Below are 23,710 nucleotides of genomic sequence, written 5' to 3'. Positions count from 1 at the left end.
CCACTTGATCTGCCACCTCAATTAATGAGGGAGATCAAGTGGTCCACGTTTTTTTGATTTTTATTTTTATTCCTTTGATTTTCATTAATTCATATTAGTTTTAATATTGATCCAAAAAATATGAGAGTTTCACCAAAAAATTGAAAATAAATTCCTCTTTCATATTTTGAATTAAAATTATTTTTTGGATCATTATTAATATTTTTCATGATTTAATTGATTTTGTTTAATTGTTTGAAAATACTTTTGAGTTTCCAAAAATTCTGAAATTTTTTCTCTAAGGTCCTTTGACCCTGTTTGACCTATGATAAATTGCGTGGCCATTTCTTTGATGTTTTGATGAGGTTTTAGGAAATTGACAAACCATAATTTAATTTAATACATATTTTAATTATTTTTAATTGATTAAATGCCAAATAAATTGTGTAGAGCCATTTTGATTGACTTTGGAAGTTTGACTTGTGTTGTTGGGCTTTGGTCAAAGTTGATTTGACTTTATTAGGTTAAGATCATTGAGTTTAGGGGATTGATGGAATGCACATTCCATCTCCCAAAACGAATGAATGATCTTAATTTTGTAAAAGTCCTCCTTTGTCCAATTTGAGTTTGGTTCATTTCCCCTCCATCTTCATCTCATTCCCCTTCTTTATGCATTCATGTCATAGACCTATGATATCTCTATATCCTAAGGCTAGCTGATTGCAAAATCAACATAAGTATGGATGAGATTAGGCCCCCACTTTTGCATATTCTTTTTGTGTGTGGTATGTTTCATGAGCATATTTCATTATACTATGTCTCTAACATGCATTAACACCAAAATTCTATTGCCCGGTCTCAAATAGTTGTGACTTCTACATAAGTCCAATTACGATTGCTTAACATAACGCTAAATTTTGACACAAAAGACATAACATTATAGTTAGTGAGATTGTAAGTCTCCCCTCTTTCATGGTATTATGTGGAAACTTGGCCTTTTTTCCTTCCTTTGGAAGATGTCTTGGTTCAAGGATCCATGTTTGTGATAAGTGGGTTGAGTGTTCTCCAAAGAATGACTTAAAACAAAGAAAAAAAAATCAATACTAACTTCTAACTCATTAACAACTAACATTTAATTTCAAGTCATTTATTTTTAATGCACTTTATTTTTAAAGCCTTATTCATTTGCCATTATTCATACCATTCTAATTGTTTATGTTAATGTCATTTTCACTTTGTCCACTTGGACCATATTTTGTGATATATTTTGTTTTTGTTTGTTTGTGTGGTCTTTGACCATTAATGTACATAATAAGAACAAAAACCCTAAAAAATATCTTGTGTGGACTGTTGGTTTGATCTGAGACAATTGGACTTAGAATTTAGGCAACACTCCCTATGCAAAGGACTTGGCCAATGCCAACTTTCATGTAACCAAGTGCTTATAGTTTAAAATTCCATCTGATACATCATTGAAGATCCATTTGAGTTCATCAGCAACATGATCATTATGAAGCTGTTACTTTGAACCTGTGACTTATAGCATCTTGAAATTCATCTGCTACTTAGGCAAATTTGAAGAAGATCATGGAGTTGTTAAGCTTGGATGTGGCTATCTTTATTTGATGCCTTGTTCTTCAAGTTGATATTTTGTGCATTGTTTGTTGCTTGATTCTAATTTCTAAGGGAATTTGGGTTTCTATATGACATTCTTGTCTATTGGATTGCAGCCCATTTGTCAGATCTTTTCAACTCTTAACTTTTAAATTTATGCTTAGGATTAGTCTCTTCACCTCTTCCCCACTTCTTTAATTTCAAAATCTCTCCCTCCTTTTAAAAAAAAATTCTTTGATTGTGATTATTTTTCTAAACTTAAACCATATTGCAAACTAGAAACTTTGGTCTTATGTCATTGCACTTTCAAACTTCTTTTCTTAATCAAACTTGTAAATATACTTAACTATACCTGACTTAAAATTTTCAAAAGTCAAAAAGAATTAACTCATTCAAACCATTTTTAGGCCTTTGTCCCTTTCAAACCAAACTTTTGATTAAAAGCAATGCATCCACTTTGAAATTTATACCACGAACTACGAGGTTTTGATCCCTCATTTTTATGTTGGTACGTAGGCACAAATCCGAAGGTCTTGTCAAACACAAAAATATAATTAATGAATTCTTTTCTCATCCCCCCATTCCATTTGTTTGCAAACATCATTTGTACAAAAACACACAGGACTCCCTAGGAGTACTTAGGACACTTTGGGTGCTAACACCTTCCCTTTGTGTAACCAACTCTTTTACTTGTAATCTCTGACATTTTATTAATTTTGATTTGAAAACTTCTTATTTGTGGGTTTTGTTCGTACTTTTCCCTTTTCCCTTGGAAACAATAAAAGCGCGGTGACGACTCTTGTTATTTGATATCTTGCTTATCCATAGTTTGATGATCATGAATTTACCGCTACAAATATGACCCACCCATAATACATATATTTGACTAATGTTGTCTCATTCTAAGTTAATAACAAGACATAAGAAAACAATCTTAATTGATTTATCATTCTTATGATTTCTGATGCAGTTGTCAAATATTCATTAACTACATCAAAAAAAAAACTTTACGGCGAAAAAAATAGTAAAAATTTATTTAATAAACTGTTATCTATTTTACAATTTTCTAAATAAATTTATCTACTATCTTAATTATATTTTATTATAATATTTTTATTTAATTCACCTTTCTACAGCATATAATAAATAAGAAAATAAAAATTCCAACACAAACTCCTATTTTAAAATACAATTATTGCTAACAAATTCAAATGTGATTTACAAATAAATAATATTTTATAAATCATATCATTACCCATAAAAAAAACATATCATTATAAGAGTAGTTTATATTAGTATAAACATTTATTTTGCACTCTACCCTTTATTATTAAATTAATGCTTTAAAATTACATTAAATTTGTAAAAGATTTTACAGCATCATCTATAATCATATGTGATACTTTAAATGTGGTAGAAGAAAAAGTCAAACATATATATAAATATTTAACAATTATAATAAATTTACATATCAATTAAATTCTATTAAATTAATGCAGTAAAATTACATTAAATTTGTAAAAAAATTATTACTATATTTTGTTATCATTATTTTTATAGTTATTAATATCATAAAAACCTCAACAACAGATGTTATTAATTATAATAATTGAAAGAAGGAGTGTATTTATAGTGTAACAAAATATCCTAGCTAAATTCATTAAATACTTTTATGGTTATTCACACTATTCCACCACACCACTTTTCTTTCAATTTCTGTCTCTCCTTGTAGTCAGAAAACACCAAGACAACTCTCTCTTTCTCTCTCCTCTCTTTCTCTCTCTAGGTACCATCTTCAACCCCAAAACCTCCCTCTCCATCTCACCAATGGAAACCACCAAACAACCCAAGAAGAAAAAATGGTTTGCACCACTCATCTTCTCTCTGCTACTCACCACCTTCCTCATCCTCCTCTCCATCTTCATCTCCTCCGATTCCTCATCCTTACTCTACCTTTCCCGTTCAAGAACTAACCAAAATTCACCTCATTTTGTCGAATCAAAGCTAGGAGTATCTTCAACATCACCCATTAACTCAGTTCCAAGGATCGCTTACTTGATCTCTGGTTCAGTTGGTGACGGAGAGAGTCTAAAGAGAACCCTTAAAGCCCTTTACCATCCAAGAAATCAATACGCTGTTCATTTGGATTTAGAAGCTTCTCTTCAGGAAAGATTGGACCTTGCTAACTTTGTAAGGAATGAACCTCTTTTTGCTGAATTGGGTAATGTTAAGATGATTGTTAAGGCGAATTTGGTTACGTATAGAGGTCCTACTATGGTTACGAATACTCTTCATGCTGCTGCACTTTTGTTCAAAGAAGCTGGTCATTGGGATTGGTTTATTAATCTTAGCGCTTCTGATTATCCCTTGCTCACACAAGATGGTTTGTAGTTGTACCCTCTTCCTTTTTTTTCTATAAATTTTAGTTTTTTAACCTTTTCAGTTTGTTTGTTGGCGAATGAAACAATGCAATGTTCCTGTTTTTGTTTTTGTTTTGTGTGTGGGAGTGTTTTGGTTGTAATTTAGTGCTGTTTTGTTTGACAGATCTACTACATACATTGTCGTCTATTCCAAGACACCTTAACTTCATTGAGCATACTAGTGATATTGGATGGAAGGAGTATGTTGACAATCCTTTTGTTTCTTCACTTTAATGTGGTTTAATTGGTTTTCTTCATGAATTGAATGTTGCGTGTGATTTTGTAGAATGTCAAATTTATGTTTTCTTTGCTGTGTTTGTTATACTATAGAGATCAGAGAGCAAAGCCTGTTATAATTGATCCGGCTCTTTATAGCGTCAATAAATCTGATGTGTTTTGGGTGACGGAGAAAAGAAGTGTTCCCACAGCATATAAGCTGTTTACAGGTAAGAAACTTAGTTCTTATGCCTCTGATTCAATCTCATATTTTGTATTTTTCTTCACACCAGTTTTATTTGTTTGTTATCTCAAATTTGTAGAATGTTTTGGCAGTATGAGACATGTTTTCCTTGCATAAGTTGAATATATTATAAATTTGTGAATAACTGTAAACGCAAATAGAGAAATGCATGATGATTTGTAACGAAGTTCGACCAATTGTACCTACATTTTCGACTGCAGAGTAGCTGCAGCTCCTTTTATATTATTTCAAGCCTAAATATTACTGTCTAGATTACAACATTACCTTTGAACTGAACAGAGTAACTATGCCTATGAGTCATTTGCCACTAAAAAAAAGTAACTATGAGTCATATTCAACAATATGCTATATGATTTATCGTTGCTATTTGATTTTTGTTAGGTTCTGCGTGGATGATGCTCTCTCGCCAATTCGTTGAATATATGTTATGGGGATGGGATAACTTACCTAGAATAGTCTTGATGTATTATGCCAACTTTCTATCTTCTCCTGAAGGATATTTCCACACTGTTATCTGCAATGCTGAGGAATTTCGTAACACTACGGTGAACCATGATCTCCACTTCATATCATGGGACAACCCTCCCAAACAACACCCACATTTCCTTACAGCTGATCACTACCAGAGTATGATAGACAGCAATGCTCCTTTTGGTCGAAAATTTGGCCGGAACGAGCCTCTCTTAGATAAAATTGATACCGAACTCTTGGGGCGAAATGACCAAGGTTATGTGCCTGGCACGTGGTTCAGTCGAGCAAATCCAAACATCACCAAACCATATTCTTTTATAAGAAATATCACTGAACTTAGACCTGGCCCTGGTGCAAAAAGGCTTAAACGCCTTATCAATGGTTTATTATCAGCAGAAGATTTTCAGAAAAATCAGTGTTCTTGATATCGTTGCTGTTTATTCCATCACTTAAGAAAGGCTTAAATGCCTGATCAATGCTATGTCTACTTGACACAAGGTTCCTCTGAGGCCAGTCGAGAATGATGAGAAAACAGAACAGAAAACACAGATGATAGCTTCTTCAGAAACACAGCTATGTCATCGACTTATATCTTTATTTACACTAATTTTTACACGACCGAGAATTTGTTGTCCATGTGTATTATTAATTTGTTCACATAATTGATTAAATTTTATTGGATTACAATGACAAACCACCAATGCAATTGTTGTACTGTGTAGAATGTGTTTGTAACAAATAAATTAGAATGAGAGACTTCAGTTATAACATGCTTGTGTTGTGTCTATTTGAATGCAAACTTGGAAGTACAGATACTAATGAAGTAATCATTTTTATTTAAGTAAATTATCCTTTATATATTATCTAGAGATTTACTTTACTTGCATATGAGAATCTAGCTTTTCTTAGATATAAAAAATAGAGAAAATCTAGCTTTTCCTAATTGTATTGCTCACCTCTTTATTCTCGTTCAGTTCATGGTGAAAGAAGTTAGTGTCCATTTGATCGTCATGATACGATAGAGCGACAAATGCTAGAGGAGCACTCATAGGCCTGGCCCCAAGGGAAGGGGGAGGATCCACGGGCTTGGGCTTGGGCTCCTCCCAATTTTGTCAGACTCCCAATTTTGCATGTGTGACGTTCTCTCCCCTTCTATCCTTAGGATTTTTTGAAATTTCAAAAATATCATTTGAATTCTAGGATTTGAAATATGTATTTAAATAGTTTGTGTTGAAGTATCTCTTAAAATCTTAAGTGATAAAAAAAGAGGAAAATTATTTTGAGATTGCAAAAGTAGAAAGCCGAAGAAAAAAGCATCTTGGTAGTTGACGAAGACTGTGATACACGGAAGACCGGTGCAACAGGAGGTCAGGGGAAAAATTGGCACGAAGGGAGGCTGCTGTCAGAGGCGGCACAATGAAGGCCAATGGCGGCGGCGACACCTGGCGGCCCGATGCTTCATGGCGGAGTATCGGCTAGCGATGGTCGGCAGGTCATGTCCCCGACGACAAGCTGTTGCTGGAGGATCGGTTGGGTTGGGGCCACCAGACATCAAATATGGTCTAAGCAATTTTCGTGTATCATACTAGGTTGTTTCAATATGTGGATCAATTTATTAATGAGTTTGTGTTTTGGGTCCGTTAGGTTAGGTTTCAATAATTATAATTATGTGTCTTCATCATTTTTGAAAACAAAGACAAGAGTTTGAGAGTCTTAGTGGTAGTCTTAGAGAGATATGGGTAATTCTTAAGAGCGTGTTCTTCAAATTTTGAAAATCCTTGAAGATATTTAAGGGGGATTGAAAAACACTTCTAAACATCTTGGATTTGTGTGATTCATATATATAGAGAGTTGGAGAGATTGAGAAATACTTGAGTAAAATATAGGGCTTGTTATTGGGAATTTATGTGACTATTTTCTTGTAACTCTTTTGTAATCTTTAGTAATAACTTTTAGAAGTATAGTGAATCGGAGAGTTGTTCTCTCCCCCGAGTAGATCGTTTGATCGAACTGGGTAAATAAGTTATTGTGTTTATTGTCTTTTATCTTCTTCTGCCAAGTTAAGTTAATGTCGTATTGTAAAGATAATTATTTTTGTTTAATACTATGTATTTTTGGTTGTCACTGTTCTTTGTCCTCACATATTAAATTTTTCGGTGTCGTTGAAACTTTCACTTTCACAACAAGTGACGCCCATCGTGGGACAAAGGGATTTTGTTTACAAGTGAGTATCATGGATTCTAAATGATAGATTAATAAGTTTTCCAGAGACAACAATTATGGATTGTGGAAAGTGAAGATGTTAGCAATTTTAACTCGAGACAAGTGTATTGAAGCATTGCAGGGTGAGACATCGACGCATACACGTCTAACACAAGCAAAGAAGATTGAGATGACAGATACGGTCAAAAGTGCCATTATTTTGTGCCTAGGGGATAAAGTTCTAAGGGAAGTCGTCAGAGAGAAGAATGCAACTTTGATGTGGGCAAAACTTGAACCATTGTATATGACTAAGTCTTTGACTCACATGTTGTGTCTAAAATAACAAATATACTAATTATGAATGGTAAGTAGCAAATCTATAATAAATCATTTGGAAAAAATTTACGAGATCATTGATGATCTGGAGAATATTGAGGTGAAGATGAGGACAGAACTCTACTTTTTTTGAGATCATTACCCATGTTCTTTGAGCACTTTAAGGATGTCATTCTTTATGGTAAGGAATGTACTATTACTTTAGATAAAGTCTATATAGATGTGGGATCCAAAGAATTTTCAAAAGGTTAAAGATTTGAAGATTGACGATTATGGTGAAGGTTTGAGTGTCTCAAGAGGAGGGAGTGCGGGTAGAGGGATGTCCAAATCAAAGAGGTTTGAAAAGTTTAGGTTAAAATGATTTATTTGTCAGAAACCCAGACACTTGAGGAGAGATTATCTTAAGATGGAGGATAATGAAGATTTTGTTCAAATTGTTGTTGTCTCTGATGATGATAGTTATGGGAGTGTTGATGCATTATTGGTGTCCAATTTGGAGACTTTTCAGTCATGGACACAAGTGTAGCACCTCAAATTTGCACCTATCATTATGCATACATTTTCATAATAGGTCATAGCATATCATGATCCATTGCATAGCATTTGCATTGTCCCTCAGTTGCCTCAAGAGCAAGCAATCAGAAATTAGGTCAAACTAATCTCCTGATCAGTCAACCAAGCAAGCAAAAGAATTTCTCATTGAATCAAGGCCTTGGGGTTTGTCCAACAAGTTCACATGACTTGGAGGTCTATTTGAAGTATTTTGGTCAAGGGTTAAGGGCTCAGAGGTCAGCAGTTCATGCCCAGACAGTCAAAAACCCTAAAAAAGTCAACTGTCAGTCAAGGCAATGGTTGGTGGTCATTCTTGTGGAATTTGGGCACCATGGTTAATAATCAAGAGTTCATACAACTTGGGACATCATTTGAAGTCAAGTTCTCAAGGAGTTAGGGTTTGGAAGTCATCAGTCAATGCATAATCAGTCAGAAACCCTAAAAGTCAACTGTTGGTCAACTGTCCATTTAATCAGTGATTTGATGATTGGAATTGGTTTGTGAGAGTTCATTCATGTCCAAATAGTCATCATATATCATGCCAAACACCATCATGGAAGAATTTGAAGCCAGATCATGAATTTCCCAAAATGGAAACTGGGCCTGTAACTGAAACTTACTAAAAATGGAAAGTTTTGATCCTCAAACTTACATCATGATACAAGCCTCAAATGAATTTTTGCCCAACATGAAAGTTGAAGATCTTGTTCTCCCATTTCCAAAAAGTCCTAGAACTCTCAATTCCCATGTGTGGTTGGCAAGTTATGATCGAATCGATTTCAGAAAATCTTGAACTTCAAAGGGCCATATCTCTCAAACCGTTTGGCCAATTTTGGTGGGGTTTTTTCCTACAAGCCACATTTGATCCCCTCTTTCCAAAAATAAAATTTCATGAGCCAAAACTTCACCAATCAAAATGGCATATTTTGACCTTTTTCATTTAAATGCAAGTTTGACCAAGAGTTGACTTTTTGATTTAAACATTTTTTCAACATTTGGCCAATTGGAACAACTCATAAATGTCATTTAGAATGTGTTTGCAAAGTCAAAATATGCAGCACATGTGAATCTACACTTGGTTGCTTGAATTATAAGAAAGGTACAAATGCACCATACTTGTCCATGCTTCCACAACCATGCCTTGTACCAGCATCATTATGCAGCATTCTTGATCATTCTTCTGCCACTTTTGAGGCCTTGTAGTGCAGCCATACTCCAATAGTACATATGGCCATGTTTGCTTACTTGAATTTTGGAAGAAAAGTACAAAGCAACCATCCATCCATGCTTCCACACCTTAATTTGTACTGTCACAACATCCTGCAGCAAGGGAAACACCTTGGCAATTGCTCAAAACCACACCTTGCTGTGCAATTCAAAAATAACCAATACCATGCCATGTACCAAGCAGCAGAATTCAGGCAATTTTTCTGTCATGGGAAAACAGTAATAGCAGCAAAATTGGACTTCATTTTTCTGTCAAAGAAAGTGAACAAGTAGCAGTAAAAGACCATACCCTCTCACACCTCGTCCTGCTGTACAATTCAAAAAAACCATACCTCTTGCAACCTTGCCTTGTACCACACACATAGCAGAAAACCAACACATTCTCTCAAAAACTAACCTAGCTGTTAACTTCATTTGATTTTTTCCTGTCATCAAATAAAAAGAACAAGCCACTGCAGCAGAAAAATCATGATTCCTCCTTGCCTTCACTTTGATATTCTTCTGTGCAAACACAACAAACCAACCTTGCCATGCTTCTAACAGTAGATGAAATACCATCCCTTGTCATCAAAACTAGTAGCAGCAGCATGACCTAACCCTGCTATTTTGCATCCCACATCTTCTGTCCAAAACACAACAGAACCTGGCCTTGACACCATATCTTCCTCACTTTTTTCTGGCATGGCATTGGGGGCAGCTTCTAAAAACTGCATACAACTCATATGATAAACTGCATACTGCTAAGCAACAAGGCTTTACATTACCACTGGCCAATCTCCAAACCAGCAAGAAAAACACCACACCCCTGTCATGAAAAAACCTGCAGCATCCAATCACAACCAACTCACACATACACAAATACTCACTCTCCAAAGACTGTATCCAAGCACCATGGTTAAAACCTAACTAGCATCCACCAACCAAGATCAACCACTGACCTTACTTGCACTTTAGACAAACTGTCAAAAAACTCAATGACCTCAAAAAGACCAACATAACACTGCAGCAGAAGATTTGATTCGCCTTGCCCTCACCTTGCTTTTTTCTGTCAAAACATAAAAAACTAAGCCTGGCTTGAAAAAAGAGATCCTGCATCATGTTCCTACCACTGATAGACAACAACATCCATCAAGAGAAAAATAGATTGGCACAGGGAAATGGATTCTGCTCACTAACCCTGCTATGTGCATCTCACCTTTTCTGTCCAAGCTTACACTAACCTGTCCATTGCCACTTCCCAACCTACTCACCATTTTGAAACTAACAGCCACAAAACCGACACACTCTCACCTGTTCATGGCAGCCACAAGCAAAAAGGGACATTGCAGCAGAAGATGATATGATCCACCTGGCTTTGGCATTCAAAATTGTCTGTCAAACTCCACAGTAGGAAGACACTGCCCTGCCAACAAAGAGCAAAAAAAGAACTGGACTGATCAAAAAAGATTTTGACCTCACTTTGGCCATTTTCAAGAAAAAAGAACTGTCAAGGGAAAGAGGGCAAAGGCAAAACACCAGACCTTGTGCATTTTCTGCTGTCACTTTGGAAATGCAATAGCCTACATCACACAATCACCTTACACTCATTCTAACCACATCTTGGCATTCACTAAAAGTCTGTTAACACAGCCAACTGCTCAGCATTCTCAAACCTGCATTCCACCACCATCCAACTGCATTGTGAACCACTGTAATCACCTTCTTTTCCACTTGAAGAGGCTCCTTCCAGTACTGTTTTCAAGAGAGCATTAGCCATGGCAATTCAAGTTTGAAGCATCCACAAGTCACAAGAACTTCATCATTCATCATCTGGGACTCTAAGGAGCAACTGTTGCACTTCACTAACATCAAACAACATCAAGAACACAACTGCCCTTCAAAAATAGGTATGAATTCGACCTCTCTCTTTTGGCAAATTGACATATACTTTGGAAAGGTTTTTCAATGCTGAGTATCATGATGCTTTCCTTTTTGAAAATGATTGCTTATCCATGAAGATATATGGTTTTGAAGTTTGATGTTAGAATATGTTTTTGCTCGATTCTTGACCTTTGTATGGTTTTAATGAAAATCAATGGTAGATTCATGTTGACCTTGCCATGCTGATCATTTCCATGTATTCAATTTTTATTTTTGGGCAAGATTGTGAAATCATGATTTTTGGACATGAACCCTAATCCCAATTTGCCCAGATTTCCTTCATTCTCACGTGTTACTGTGCCATCCCCCCACTAGCCAATGAAAATATTTCATTTTCTGGACCAAAACACGGTCGTTTTGATAAGTGGCAGGGTTATTTACAAAAACGCCATTCTTTCAATTTTATTTCAATTTATCTCTTCATGTTATTTCATTTTGATAACCAATCTTCCAAAAATCATAACTTGCTCATTTTTGATCAAAATTCAATGGGATTTTTTGTGTTGTGTTCATCATGATCTCTACTTTTTTATCATTATTTTTCCAGAATTTTTGGATGAGTGGTTTTTAAATGGCCTTAGGGTTTGTGACATGTGACCAAATTTTGTACACTTTGCCAAATCAATTGTGAAATGATGAGAATGTATCCAATGGCTCCCAAATTTTTTGTGCTTAAACTAGACACATTCATGGTGATTTTGGTATAAAGTTTGTGAATTTATCATTTGTGGTTTGTGAGATATGATTTTTTGATTTAGGGTGTGACAATTTGTGTCACACCATTGATGACCAACTTCATGATTTTCATTGCCATGCTTATTGACCTCCATTTGATCCAATTTTTTGCATGAACCTACTCTTGTATGTCTAGTTGACTTGTGAATTTTCTTGGATTTAATTAAACTATTTTCCATTTGTTTGAGATTTTTCTTCCCTGCCTAGTTAATTGTTGACTTTGTGTGACACTTGTCCCCATTTCATTTGTGAAATTCTCATACTTTATTGGATGGACATGAAATTTTACATGAGATAACTAGACATCCTCATCTTTGCCATGGTTTTAGTCCCATTCATTTATCATACACCATTCTTGACTTATGATTTTTCTAAGTTGATGCATGTTTGGTTGACTTCTATGAGCATGTTCAAAAGTGCTTTGACTTTCTGATTTTCATTGACTGCCTTCCACTTGCCCAAATGGGATGAAATTTGACATGCTTACCATGCTAAGTGTTAGGTTTGATCATGATTTATTTGGTGATTTTTTGGAAAATGTTTAGATTGCTTTTGATGCAAGTCTTGCTGTTGACTCCTATGAGCTTCTGTTTGCCATACTTTGACCTAAATGGTTCATGAAATGATGATGATGATTGATATGAATGTGAACCCAATTGGTTTTGTTTCTTAGTTGTTTGAACATGATTTGGGATGCTTGCCCTTTGCTGTTTAAACTTTCTCATTCACTTTTGACCCTAGGCTAGCCCTAGTGGTCCTGCTACTCACCTTTGAGTTTGTGATTTCAGGTTGACCATCAAATGGCCATTAAGACCAATTCTTTTGATTGAGCTTACTCAAGTATCATTGTCTAACCTCTTTGTTTTGTAGGTGGCTTGGCTCACATGCCATAAGCCTTGTACCCTGCACATCCATGTGCCTCTAATGGACTGTTGTTGTCTGTTTCTGTTTGTTTTGTTTGAAGTTGTATACTAACATCTGCTTGACTGTTTCAGGTGCTTTAGTTGCTTAGTTCCTTGTGAACTTTTTGCTTTGCTTTGCTTGTATAAGCAATTTGCATTGAGGTATGTCTCTTTTACTTCATGTAGTCTGGAAGACCTGGCCTGTTACTTGGCCAGGCAACTGTCTGAAGTCCTCCTTAAGAGGCAATGTTTGTGGATGTTTAACTTTGTCCTTGCATAGAGTCAAAGTCCTCCTAAGTGAAGAGGCAATTGGTGGAAGGTAGGGATATGCAATCTATCCCCCACTATTCAGTGTGTCATCTGCCTTGCTCACACCACTGTGTTGATGCATTGCAGATACAAACCCAAGATCTTGTACAACTGTACAGTTGAGTCAGTTTTAATGTGTAGAAGGGTTCCCACTTTCTGAACCCACACATTCTTGTCTTGAGCTCTCCCAGGCCAGGGATAAGAGCTGTGAGGTCTCATCCTCACTTCATCCTTTCATCTGCTTCACCTTAGCCCCTCAATGGCAAGGTTAAGAGCACATTCACCCCATTCCAGAGGTTTGTTTGTTGAGGTTGATATGACCCCTTGACTAAAACCTAACCCTTGTTTGAGCCACTTGTTTGTGTATAGCGTGTGCTATCTGTGCTTGTAGGATTGTTTGACTTGCTTCCTGTGCAAGATAGGATTGTTTGACTTGCTTCCTGTGCAAGTTAGGATTAGTTTAGACTTGCTTCCTGTGCAAGTTAGGTTTTGCTTGGCTTGCTTCCTGTGCAAGTTAAGTATGTGTGTGGCTTGCTTCCTGTGTGAGCCATACTTAGGATAGGTTGGCCCTTGTGCCATTTAGCTAGAAACCATAACTTAGGGTTGATTTTGCATGACAACATCTAGGCTCGAGTCGTAGTCTCCCTAGAGTTGTGTCTCCCTCTGTTATCTGGTTAGGCTAGTCCTTTATCCCTGCGTAGGGGAACTACATCGCCCTGATCTTCATACCAGATGAAGTATGTAGGCAGGAGATTGAGCTGATCTCTCCGGGCGCCCTTTTTCTTTTTGTGTGTGTTGTTTGACAGTTGCTAGGCTCGAGTGCCTGACTCCTTAGCAATTTGTTGTCTGTTTGTTTGAGTGTGTGCCTGACAGTTATAGGCTGAGTCCCCGACTCCCTATCTATCTGTTGTGTTGTTTTGGTTCGGATGCTGACATAAGTCCAGCGATTGGCAGTCAGGCTCCACGTTTGCCTCCTTGTGTTTGTTTTGGTTCGGATGCTGACATAAGTCCAGTGATTGGCAGTCGGGCTCCACGTTTGCCTGTGTTTTGTTTGTTTGTGTGCGTGTCAGTTGAGCTACGAATGCTCTGATTCTTCTCTCGTCCGAGAAGATACGTATGCATAGGATGCGATATCCTAGCGAGCATGTGTCGTTTCCCCAGTCCGAACTACTTCGACTCTGATGTCTATACCTGATAGACTAAGTAGGCCCAGGATGCGATATCCTGCCGAGTTCAGTTTCAGTCAGTTTCTTTTGTCTCTTTTCAGCCAGTGTGTGTGAGTATTCGAGCAGTGTTTAGCAACCAATTTTCCTTCCTTTTGTGCGTGGATCCCGTAGAGTACTACGGATGCGTAGGGGTGCTAATACCTTCCCTTCGCATAACCGACTCCCGAACCCATTCTCTTTGGTCGCGAGACCATGTTCTTTCCTAGGTTTACTCTGAGCGTTTCCTTTCCCTCTTTTGGGATAAATAACGCACGGTGGCGGCTCTGTTGTTCTTTCTTTCCCGCCGGTTTTTCGCGTGATGCGACAGCTGGCGACTCTGCTGGGGATGTAGAGAAGTTGACCTATGCTGGTCCATCTTCCCTGAGCGAGTCTCTCCTAGCGCTCTCTAGGTTAGGGTTTTGGTTGCTTTGTGCTGTGTTTATTTATTGCATTCATTATTTACTGTTTGCAGTCATTGTCTATTGTTTGCATTTATGTTTGCATTAATGTTTGCATTTACTCATCTGTTCACCTGGCTGGTTGTCTGTTTCTCTCTGTTGGGGTGGGAGTTACTTGAGGTAAAAGGTCCAATACCCAGACCATGAGTGCAATCTAGGATACCTAGGAATAGAGTGATTCATGGGAAGCGGGTGGTATGGCGCCACTTAGCGGAACATTGATATCACGAGCAGTTCAGACCCTGGTAGGATGCTGTCGTTACATACTTCGGGTGTGTATATGACAGTATTCTGCGAAAGGTTATTTATGCTGCGTTTCTCTCGACCTTACCCTGGCCTAGACTACACCCGTGAGTGGGAAGGGAATGATCATTATTACAGGTACCGTTGGTGACTCGGTTCTGTTGGTGACTTGGTTCTGTTGGTGACTCTAGTTCAGACAACAGTTTTCGGTTGACCTTAAGTGGGATTTATGTTCTGATTTTGACTGAAGCTTCGACCTAGTGATCAGAGATTGCACAACCAGCCAGCCGTGTCTGCATCATGTGCATCATAGCATATTTATTTTTCAAAAGAAACGCATTGAAAAAAATATATAAAAAAAATCAATCAAAAAAAAAGGAAAAAAAAGAAGAAAAAAAAACTAATCTCTGCATGCATATCATTTCTCAGGTACATTCCTGAGCTTGTCTACTGATAGAGATGGCAACAGTCCCAGAGTTGAAGCGTAAGACCTGTTCCTACAGTTTCCACCGTGAGCCGTTGACTCCGCTAGTTGAGTTGGGTAGCCTCGTGACAGACGATCGACTGAAGAGTTTTGTTGGGCGGTATGGAGATATCTTGACAGTATTGAAGACGGTAGTGGATCCAGTGCCTCTGCAGACGCTTCTTCAGTTCTACGATCCAGAGCTCAGATGCTTCACTTTCCAAGATTACCAGTTAGCACCTACTCTCGAGGAGTATTCTATCCTGTTAGGTATCCCTATTCAGCATCAGACTCCCTTCTTGGACGTTCCAAAGGAGGTCGACTTCAGATTGATTGCCAGAGCTCTCCGGTTGAGTGTTGAGGAGGTCGGTAAGAATTGGAAACCCTGTGGGGAAGTTGTAGGTTTGCCGTTGAGGTTTCTGTTGAAGATTGCCAGAGATGAAGCAGAGAAGGGGAATTGGGAAGTTTTTCACGCACAGTTAGCTGCCATGATCTATGGGATTGTCCTATTTCCCAGTATGCCAAACTTCATTGACCATGCTGCCATCAGCATCTTTATCAGAGGGAATCCAATCCCTACTCTGCTAGCAGATACTTACTATGCCATCCACAGCAGGTATGGTAAGGGAGGAGCCATTAGGTGTTGTTTACCTCTTCTGTTCAAATGGTTCATGTCTCTCCTGCCAGCCAGTGGACCATTTGTGGATACCCAGAGCACTCTTAAGTGGACTCAGAGGGTCATGTCGCTTACTTCCTACGACATCAGGTGGCAGTCGTACCGGATGGATGTGAAGGATGTCATCATAAGTTGTGGTGAATTCCGGGGCGTGCCACTCATAGGGACCAAAGGTTGCATCAATTACAACCCAGTTCTTTCTCTTCGCCAGCTAGGGTTTGTTATGAGCGAAAGACCGCTCGAAGCAGAGATAGCTGAGAGTTTTTGTTTTGAGAAGAAGGATGACCCTGTTAGGTTGGAGCAGATAGGGAGAGCCTGGAGAGATGTGGGAGTGAAGGATGGATCCGTCTTGGGGAAGAAGTTTGCCGTTGCTATGCCCGATTACACTGATTGGGTCAAGAAGAGAGTGGAAACTTTGTTGTTACCCTATGATAGGATGGAGCCGTTGCAAGAGCAACCACCCTTGATTCTTGCTGATAGTGTGCCTGCTGAGCACTATAAGCAAGCTCTGATGGAGAGTCGTCGGTTGAGGGAGAAGGAGCAAGACACTCAGATGGAGTTGTACAAAGCTCAGGCTGATAAGCTGCACTTGGCCCATCAACTCAGGGAGGTGCAAGGAGAGGATGCTAGCAGAGCAAGAGGTAAGAAGAGGTCATATGAGGAGATGGAGTCTATGTTAGATGCGGAGCATAGGGAATGTCTGAGGCTGCAGAGAGCAGAAGCCAGTTATCAGAAGAAGATCAGAGACTTGGAGAAGCAACTCAGAGATAAAGACATCCAGTTGAAGAAGAAAGAGATGGAGTTGAGACAGAAGTCAAAGGATTATCTTGAAGGAGAAGTCTTGGAGCTGAGAAGACAGTTGAAAGAGAAGATCACTCCTTTACCAGATTGCTCAGAATGTTCGCTGTTGATAGACCAGTGTCATTACTTGAAGACCCTCATTCCGGAGGACCGTCTGCTATAGACTGTATCCTTGATTGTATTTTGTTGAGAATCACCTCCAGGCTTGTTGGATAGGATTCATTTGCGTGTAAGCCATCTCTTGGATCTTTTTGTTGAGAATCACCTCCAGGCTTGTTGGATGGGATTCTTTTTCTTTGTATGTTGTTTATTCAGATTTTCTGTTGACATTGGTTGTATGCCTTTTATCCTTATGTATATATAAGGATGTCAGCATTTCCTTGTATCTGTTTGTTCTCTTGTTGCTGCAGGTTGCCATCTTTTCAGGATGGGTCAGGCTCTTTGAATGCCTGAGAAATGAGCATATCATGTGCATCATACGCATCATTAGCATCATACTCATATCATTTTGCATAACAGGTGTTCTTGGTCGTGACTTCTCACTCTTGGTTCCTGTTCAGGCAGGATAGCTGATCAACGTCCGCACCGCTACTCAACAAGACTGAATCAACAGAGAAGTATGGATCAATTTCAAGCTGAGTTGGCTGAGATGAAGGCTAGCATGGCCCAGTTTATGAATATGATGCAAGGGGTTGCGCAAGGTCAAGAAGAACTTCGAGCTATGGTTCAGAGACAAGAGGCTGCAAATCCACCGGTCAACCATGCTCCGCCAGAGGGAGGCCCGGTCAATGATAACAATGTTGCTGCTGCTGTACCCGTCAACAACTATGCTGTAGGTGATGAGTTGGGAGGTATTCGAATCAACGGTCAACCTATTGTTCCAGATGCCGCTAATGCCAGAGTAGTCCGTGCTCCGGCCCGTAATCCTGTTCCGATTGTTGACAGACAAGAGGATATGTTCTCTCTGCTCAGTGAAGACGAAGACGCTCTGGGAAGGGTTAATGAGAGGGACCGTAAAGTTGAGGCTCTTGCTGAAAAAATCCGTGCTATGGAAAGTCAGAATTCTCTCGGTTTTGATGTTACTAATATGGGGTTGGTTGAAGGTTTGAGAATCCCTCACAAGTTCAAAGCACCGTCCTTCGACAAATACAACGGTACTTCTTGCCCTCGCACCCATGTGCAGGCTTATTATCGAAAGATCTCTGCGTATACCGATGATGAAAAGATGTGGATGTATTTTTTCCAAGATAGTCTATCTGGGGCTTCTTTGGACTGGTACATGGAATTGAAGAGAGATTCGATCCGATGCTGGAGAGATCTAGGTGAGGCCTTCTTGAGGCAGTACAAACATAACATGGACATGGCACCGAGCCGGACTCAGCTGCAGAGTCTATGTCAGAAATCCAATGAAAGCTTCAAGGAGTACGCTCAGAGGTGGCGTGAACTGGCTGCTAGAGTTCAACCCCCTATGCTGGAGAGGGAGTTGACAGATATGTTTATCGGTACTCTTCAAGGTGTGTTTATGGACCGGATGGGGAGCTGCCCATTCGGTAGTTTTTCTGATGTTGTCATTTGTGGAGAGAGGACGGAGAGTTTGATCAAAACTGGGAAGATTCAAGATGCTGGTTCCTCTTCTTCTAGGAAGCCGTTTGTTGGGGCACCTCGTCGAAGGGAGGGTGAAACTAATGCTGTTCAACACCGCAGAGATCAGAACAGAATTGAATACCGTCAAGCTGCTGCAGTGACCATTCCGGCACCTCAACCTCGTCAGCAACAACAACAAAGAGTTCAACAACCGCAACAACAACAACAACAGCAACGTCCTTTCCAGCCTAGGCAGAAGTTACAGGCTGATAGAAGATTTGATCCTCTGCCTATGTCTTACGCAGAGCTACTACCCGAACTACTCCGGTTGGGGATGATTGAGTTGCGTACAATGGCTCCGCCTACAGTATTGCCTCCTGGATACGACGCCAACGCCCGTTGTGACTTTCACTCTGGGGCACCAGGCCACCATACTGAGAAGTGTCGAGCTCTCCAGCACAAGGTTCAAGATTTGATCGATGCCAAGGCGATCAACTTCGCTCCAGTGCCTAATGTCGTAAACAACCCTATGCCTCAGCATGGTGGGCATAGAGTGAACAATATTGAAGGGAAAGAAGCTGAAGATCTGGTTGTTAATGTTGATGATGTTCAGACTTCTCTGCTAGTTGTGAAGTGCCGTCTGCTAAAGGGGGGTGTCTACCCGGGCTGTGATGAGAATTGTTTGGGCTGTGCAGAAGCTGAGAATGGTTGTGACCAGTTAAGGGCCGGTATACAGGGTATGATGGATGAAGGTTGTTTGCAATTCAGTAGGGCTGTAAAAGATCGTGGAACAGCATCAACTGTCACCATTTACTTTAAACCGTCTGAAGAACGTGGACAAAGGGTCGTCAGTACACCTGCAGCAAATGGTACCCCAGTTACCATTCCCGTGCCTGTAACCATCAGTGTTCCAACTACTATCGTTGCGTCTGAAAGAAGGGCTGTTGAGAATAGTAGAGCTGTGCCGTGGAAGTATGATAATGCTCACCGCAGTTACAGAAGGGCTGAAAGTCAGACGAGACCAGTGAATCAAACTCCAGTGACAATTGGTTTACCGAATAGAGTTCCTGCAACTGTTGGTCCGGCTGTGGATAATGTAGGGGGTCCAGGAGGTTTTACCAGAAGCGGTCGTCTGTTCGCACCGCAGCCTTTGAGGGACAATAATGCTGAAGCTCTCGCCAAAGCAAAGGGTAAGCAAGCTGTGGTTGAGGAAGAACCTGTTCAGAAGGAGGCGCCCGAGGGGTCATTTGAGAAGGACGTGGAGGAGTTTATGAAGATAATCAAGAAAAGTGACTACAAGATTGTAGACCAGTTGAATCAAACTCCGTCCAAGATTTCTATACTTTCACTGTTGATGTGCTCTGAGGCACACCGTAATGCCTTGCTGAAGATGTTGAATCTGGCTTACGTGCCTCAGGAGATTTCTGTCAATCAACTGGAGGGTGTGATGGCCAATGTGAGCACCAGGCATGGTGTAGGTTTCACCAACCTGGACTTACCGCCTGAAGGGCGAAACCATAACAAAGCCTTGCACATCACCATGGAGTGCAAGGGGGCAGTGTTGTCTCACGTATTGGTAGACACCGGGTCGTCGCTGAATGTGTTGCCTAAGCAGATTCTGAGGAAGATTGATGCGGAAGGGTTTGTGCTTAATCCCAGTGACCTGATCGTTCGTGCTTTCGACGGATCCAAACGTTCTGTGTGTGGGGAAGTTACCTTGCCTGTGAAGATAGGTCCTGAGGTTTTTGATATCATCTTCTATGTTATGGACATCCAGCCCGCCTATAGTTGTTTATTGGGGCGTCCATGGATTCATGCAGCAGGGGCAGTCTCGTCGACTCTCCATCAAAAGCTCAAGTATGTCTGGAACGGTCAGATTGTGACTGTGTGCGGTGAAGAAGAGATTCTGGTGAGTCATCTATCCTCGTTCAAATATGTTGAGGTGGATGGCGAGATCCACGAAACCTTATGCCAGGCGTTTGAGACTGTGGCTCTTGAGAAAGTGGCGTACGCTGAGCAGAGGAAGCCAGGTGTTTCAATCACTTCTTACAAGCAGGCTAAGGAGGTTGTTGATTCTGGAAAAGCTGAAGGCTGGGGCAAGATGGTGGATTTGCCGGTTAAAGAAGACAAATTTGGTGTTGGTTATGAGCCTCTCCAAGCAGAGCAGAATGGTCAAGCGGGTCCGAGTACCTTTACCAGCGCTGGGCTGATGAATCATGGCGACGTCTCTGCAACCGGTAGTGAAGACTGTGACAGCGATTGTGATTTGGACAACTGGGTTCGCCCGTGTGCACCAGGGGGGTCTATCAACAACTGGACGGCTGAAGAAGTGGTTCAAGTTACTCTTCTGACAGAGTAATTTTCTGTTGTTTTGTCATTTTGCATGAAAATCCTACGTTCTGCCCAAGGCGTAGTGATTCATTTTTGTAGGGCCTCATCATGTTTTAATGATTATCATTAATGAAGGACATTTTTTGCAATCAAACTTCGTGATCCCTGTCTTTCTATTTTTTTTGTTTTTTTTTTTTTCATCTTTTTTCAAAACAATAAAAATGGCAATGTTTTTGTTTTTTGTGACTTTTTTCGAACTCTTTTTCTAAAACAAAGCATTAAACATGCAGAAGCGATCTTATGGCATTCACTATGAACAGTTCTGTTATGGCTCAGTATGATTTCGATAATCCCATCTACCAAGCTGAAGAGGAGAGTGAGGAAGACTGTGAACTCCCTGCAGAATTGGCCAGATTGCTGAAGCAGGAGGAAAGGGTCATCCAACCTCATCAGGAGGAGTTGGAAACTATTAATTTGGGTACTGAGGACGCCAAAAGAGAAATCAAGATTGGGGCTGCTTTAGAGGACTCTGTCAAGAGGAGGCTGATTGAGATGCTGAGAGAATATGTGGAAGTGTTCGCCTGGTCGTATCAAGATATGCCTGGTTTGGATACAGACATTGTGATGCATCGATTACCTCTTAGGGAAGGATGTCCTTCGGTCAAGCAGAAGCTTCGTAGAACGAGTCCTGACATGGCAACTAAGATCAAGGAAGAGGTTCAGAAGCAGTGGGATGCGGGTTTTCTGGCTGTCACCAGTTATCCACCATGGGTGGCCAACATCGTTCCTGTGCCGAAGAAGGATGGTAAAGTTAGAATGTGTGTCGATTACCGGGATTTGAACAGAGCGAGTCCGAAAGATGATTTCCCATTACCTCACATTGATGTATTGGTTGATAATACGGCTCAATCCTCGGTATTCTCTTTCATGGATGGTTTCTCCGGATATAATCAGATCAAGATGGCGCCAGAGGACATGGAAAAGACGACATTCATTACACCTTGGGGCACGTTCTGCTATAAGGTGATGCCATTTGGGCTAAAGAATGCTGGTGCTACCTATCAGAGGGCAATGACGACTCTCTTCCATGACATGATGCACAAAGAAATTGAAGTGTACGTGGATGATATGATTGCGAAGTCGCAGACAGAAGAGGAGCACCTGGTTAATTTGCAGAAGCTGTTCGACCGGTTGAGAAAGTTCAGACTGAGGTTGAATCCGAACAAGTGCACGTTTGGAGTGAGATCCGGGAAGCTCTTAGGCTTCATTGTCAGTGAGAAAGGGATTGAGGTTGATCCAGCTAAAGTCAAAGCTATTCAAGAGATGCCTGAACCGAAAACGGAGAAGCAAGTCCGTGGGTTTTTAGGGAGGTTGAACTACATTGCAAGGTTCATATCTCATCTAACTGCTACATGTGAACCAATTTTCAAACTGCTCAGAAAGAATCAAGCGATCAAGTGGAATGATGATTGTCAGAAAGCTTTTGACAAAATCAAGGAGTATTTACAGAAACCTCCAATCCTTATACCTCCAGTTCCAGGGAGACCTCTGATAATGTACCTGTCAGTGACTGAGAACTCGATGGGGTGTGTATTGGGACAGCATGACGAGTCTGGTCGAAAAGAGCATGCCATATACTACCTTAGCAAAAAGTTTACCGACTGTGAAACAAGATATTCACTGCTCGAGAAAACTTGCTGTGCTTTGGCCTGGGCTGCTCGCCGACTAAGACAGTATATGTTGAACCATACTACCTTATTGATTTCTAAGATGGATCCAGTAAAGTACATCTTTGAGAAACCAGCTCTCACCGGACGCGTCGCCCGTTGGCAGATGATTCTAACAGAATATGACATTCAGTACACGTCACAGAAGGCCATCAAAGGTAGTATTCTGTCAGACTACCTTGCCGAACAACCGATTGAAGATTATCAGCCTATGATGTTTGAATTCCCTGATGAAGACATCATGTATCTGAAGATGAAAGATTGCGAAGAGCCTCTTGTCGAGGAAGGACCGGACCCGGATGACAAATGGACACTGATGTTTGATGGGGCTGTGAATATGAATGGTAATGGTGTTGGGGCAGTATTGATCAATCCTAAAGGTGCTCATATACCTTTTTCTGCCAGATTGACGTTTGACGTCACCAACAACGAAGCTGAGTATGAGGCTTGTATCATGGGGATAGAAGAAGCCATTGATCTGAGGATCAAAACACTTGATATATTTGGAGATTCAGCTCTAGTGGTCAATCAAGTCAATGGAGATTGGAATACGAATCAGCCGCATTTGATTCCGTATAGAGATTACACCAGAAGAATACTGACGTTCTTCAAGAAAGTGAAGTTGTATCATGTCCCCCGGGATGAGAATCAGATGGCTGATGCCTTGCTACTTTGTCATCTATGATCAAAGTTCATTGGTGGAATCATGTGCCACATGTTGCGGTGAATCGACTTGAGAGGCCTGCGTATGTGTTTGCAGCCGAGTCTGTTGTGATGGATGAGAAGCCGTGGTATTATGACATCAAGAATTTCCTCAAGACTCAGGAGTATCCTGAAGGTGCGTCGAAGAATGACAAGAAAACCCTGAGGAGGCTAGCTGGAAGCTTCTATTTGAATCAGGATGATGTGTTGTATAAGAGAAACTTTGACATGGTCTTGCTCAGATGCGTGGACAGACCCGAGGCGGACATGTTAATGCAGGAAGTTCATGAAGGTTCCTTCGGTACTCATGCCGGCGGACATGCAATGGCTAAGAAATTGTTGAGAGCGGGTTATTACTGGATGACTATGGAA

At 40.1% G+C, this 23,710-nt stretch overlaps 1 protein-coding gene across 1 annotated transcript; it reads left to right on the top strand.

Moving 5' to 3' along the window:
- The first annotated feature begins 3,278 nt into the window (after positions 1-3,278).
- On the top strand, positions 3,279-5,733 carry LOC127073561 (beta-glucuronosyltransferase GlcAT14B). Its single transcript, XM_051014736.1, has 4 exons — positions 3,279-3,976; positions 4,138-4,213; positions 4,344-4,459; positions 4,876-5,733. Exons 1-4 carry the CDS (start codon positions 3,421-3,423, stop codon positions 5,388-5,390), a joined length of 1,263 nt encoding a protein of 420 aa, XP_050870693.1. The 5' UTR covers positions 3,279-3,420; the 3' UTR covers positions 5,391-5,733.
- Positions 5,734-23,710: the final 17,977 nt, after the last annotated feature.

This window comes from Lathyrus oleraceus, chromosome 4 (assembly GCF_024323335.1).
Source record: "Lathyrus oleraceus cultivar Zhongwan6 chromosome 4, CAAS_Psat_ZW6_1.0, whole genome shotgun sequence".
NCBI lineage: Eukaryota > Viridiplantae > Streptophyta > Magnoliopsida > Fabales > Fabaceae > Lathyrus > Lathyrus oleraceus.
The sequence above is the reverse complement of the archived record's forward strand: the minus strand, read 5'-3'. Positions and strand labels throughout refer to the sequence as shown.

Excerpts from the sequence above, each read along its gene's own strand:
- LOC127073561 (XM_051014736.1), top strand. The coding sequence starts at position 3,421 with ATGGAAACCACCAAACAACCCAAGAAGAAAAAATGGTTTGCACCACTC. Across the intron at positions 3,977-4,137 it reads TCCCTTGCTCACACAAGATG|ATCTACTACATACATTGTCG; the intron begins GTTTGTAGTTGT and ends TTTGTTTGACAG. Across the intron at positions 4,460-4,875 it reads AGCATATAAGCTGTTTACAG|GTTCTGCGTGGATGATGCTC; the intron begins GTAAGAAACTTA and ends GATTTTTGTTAG.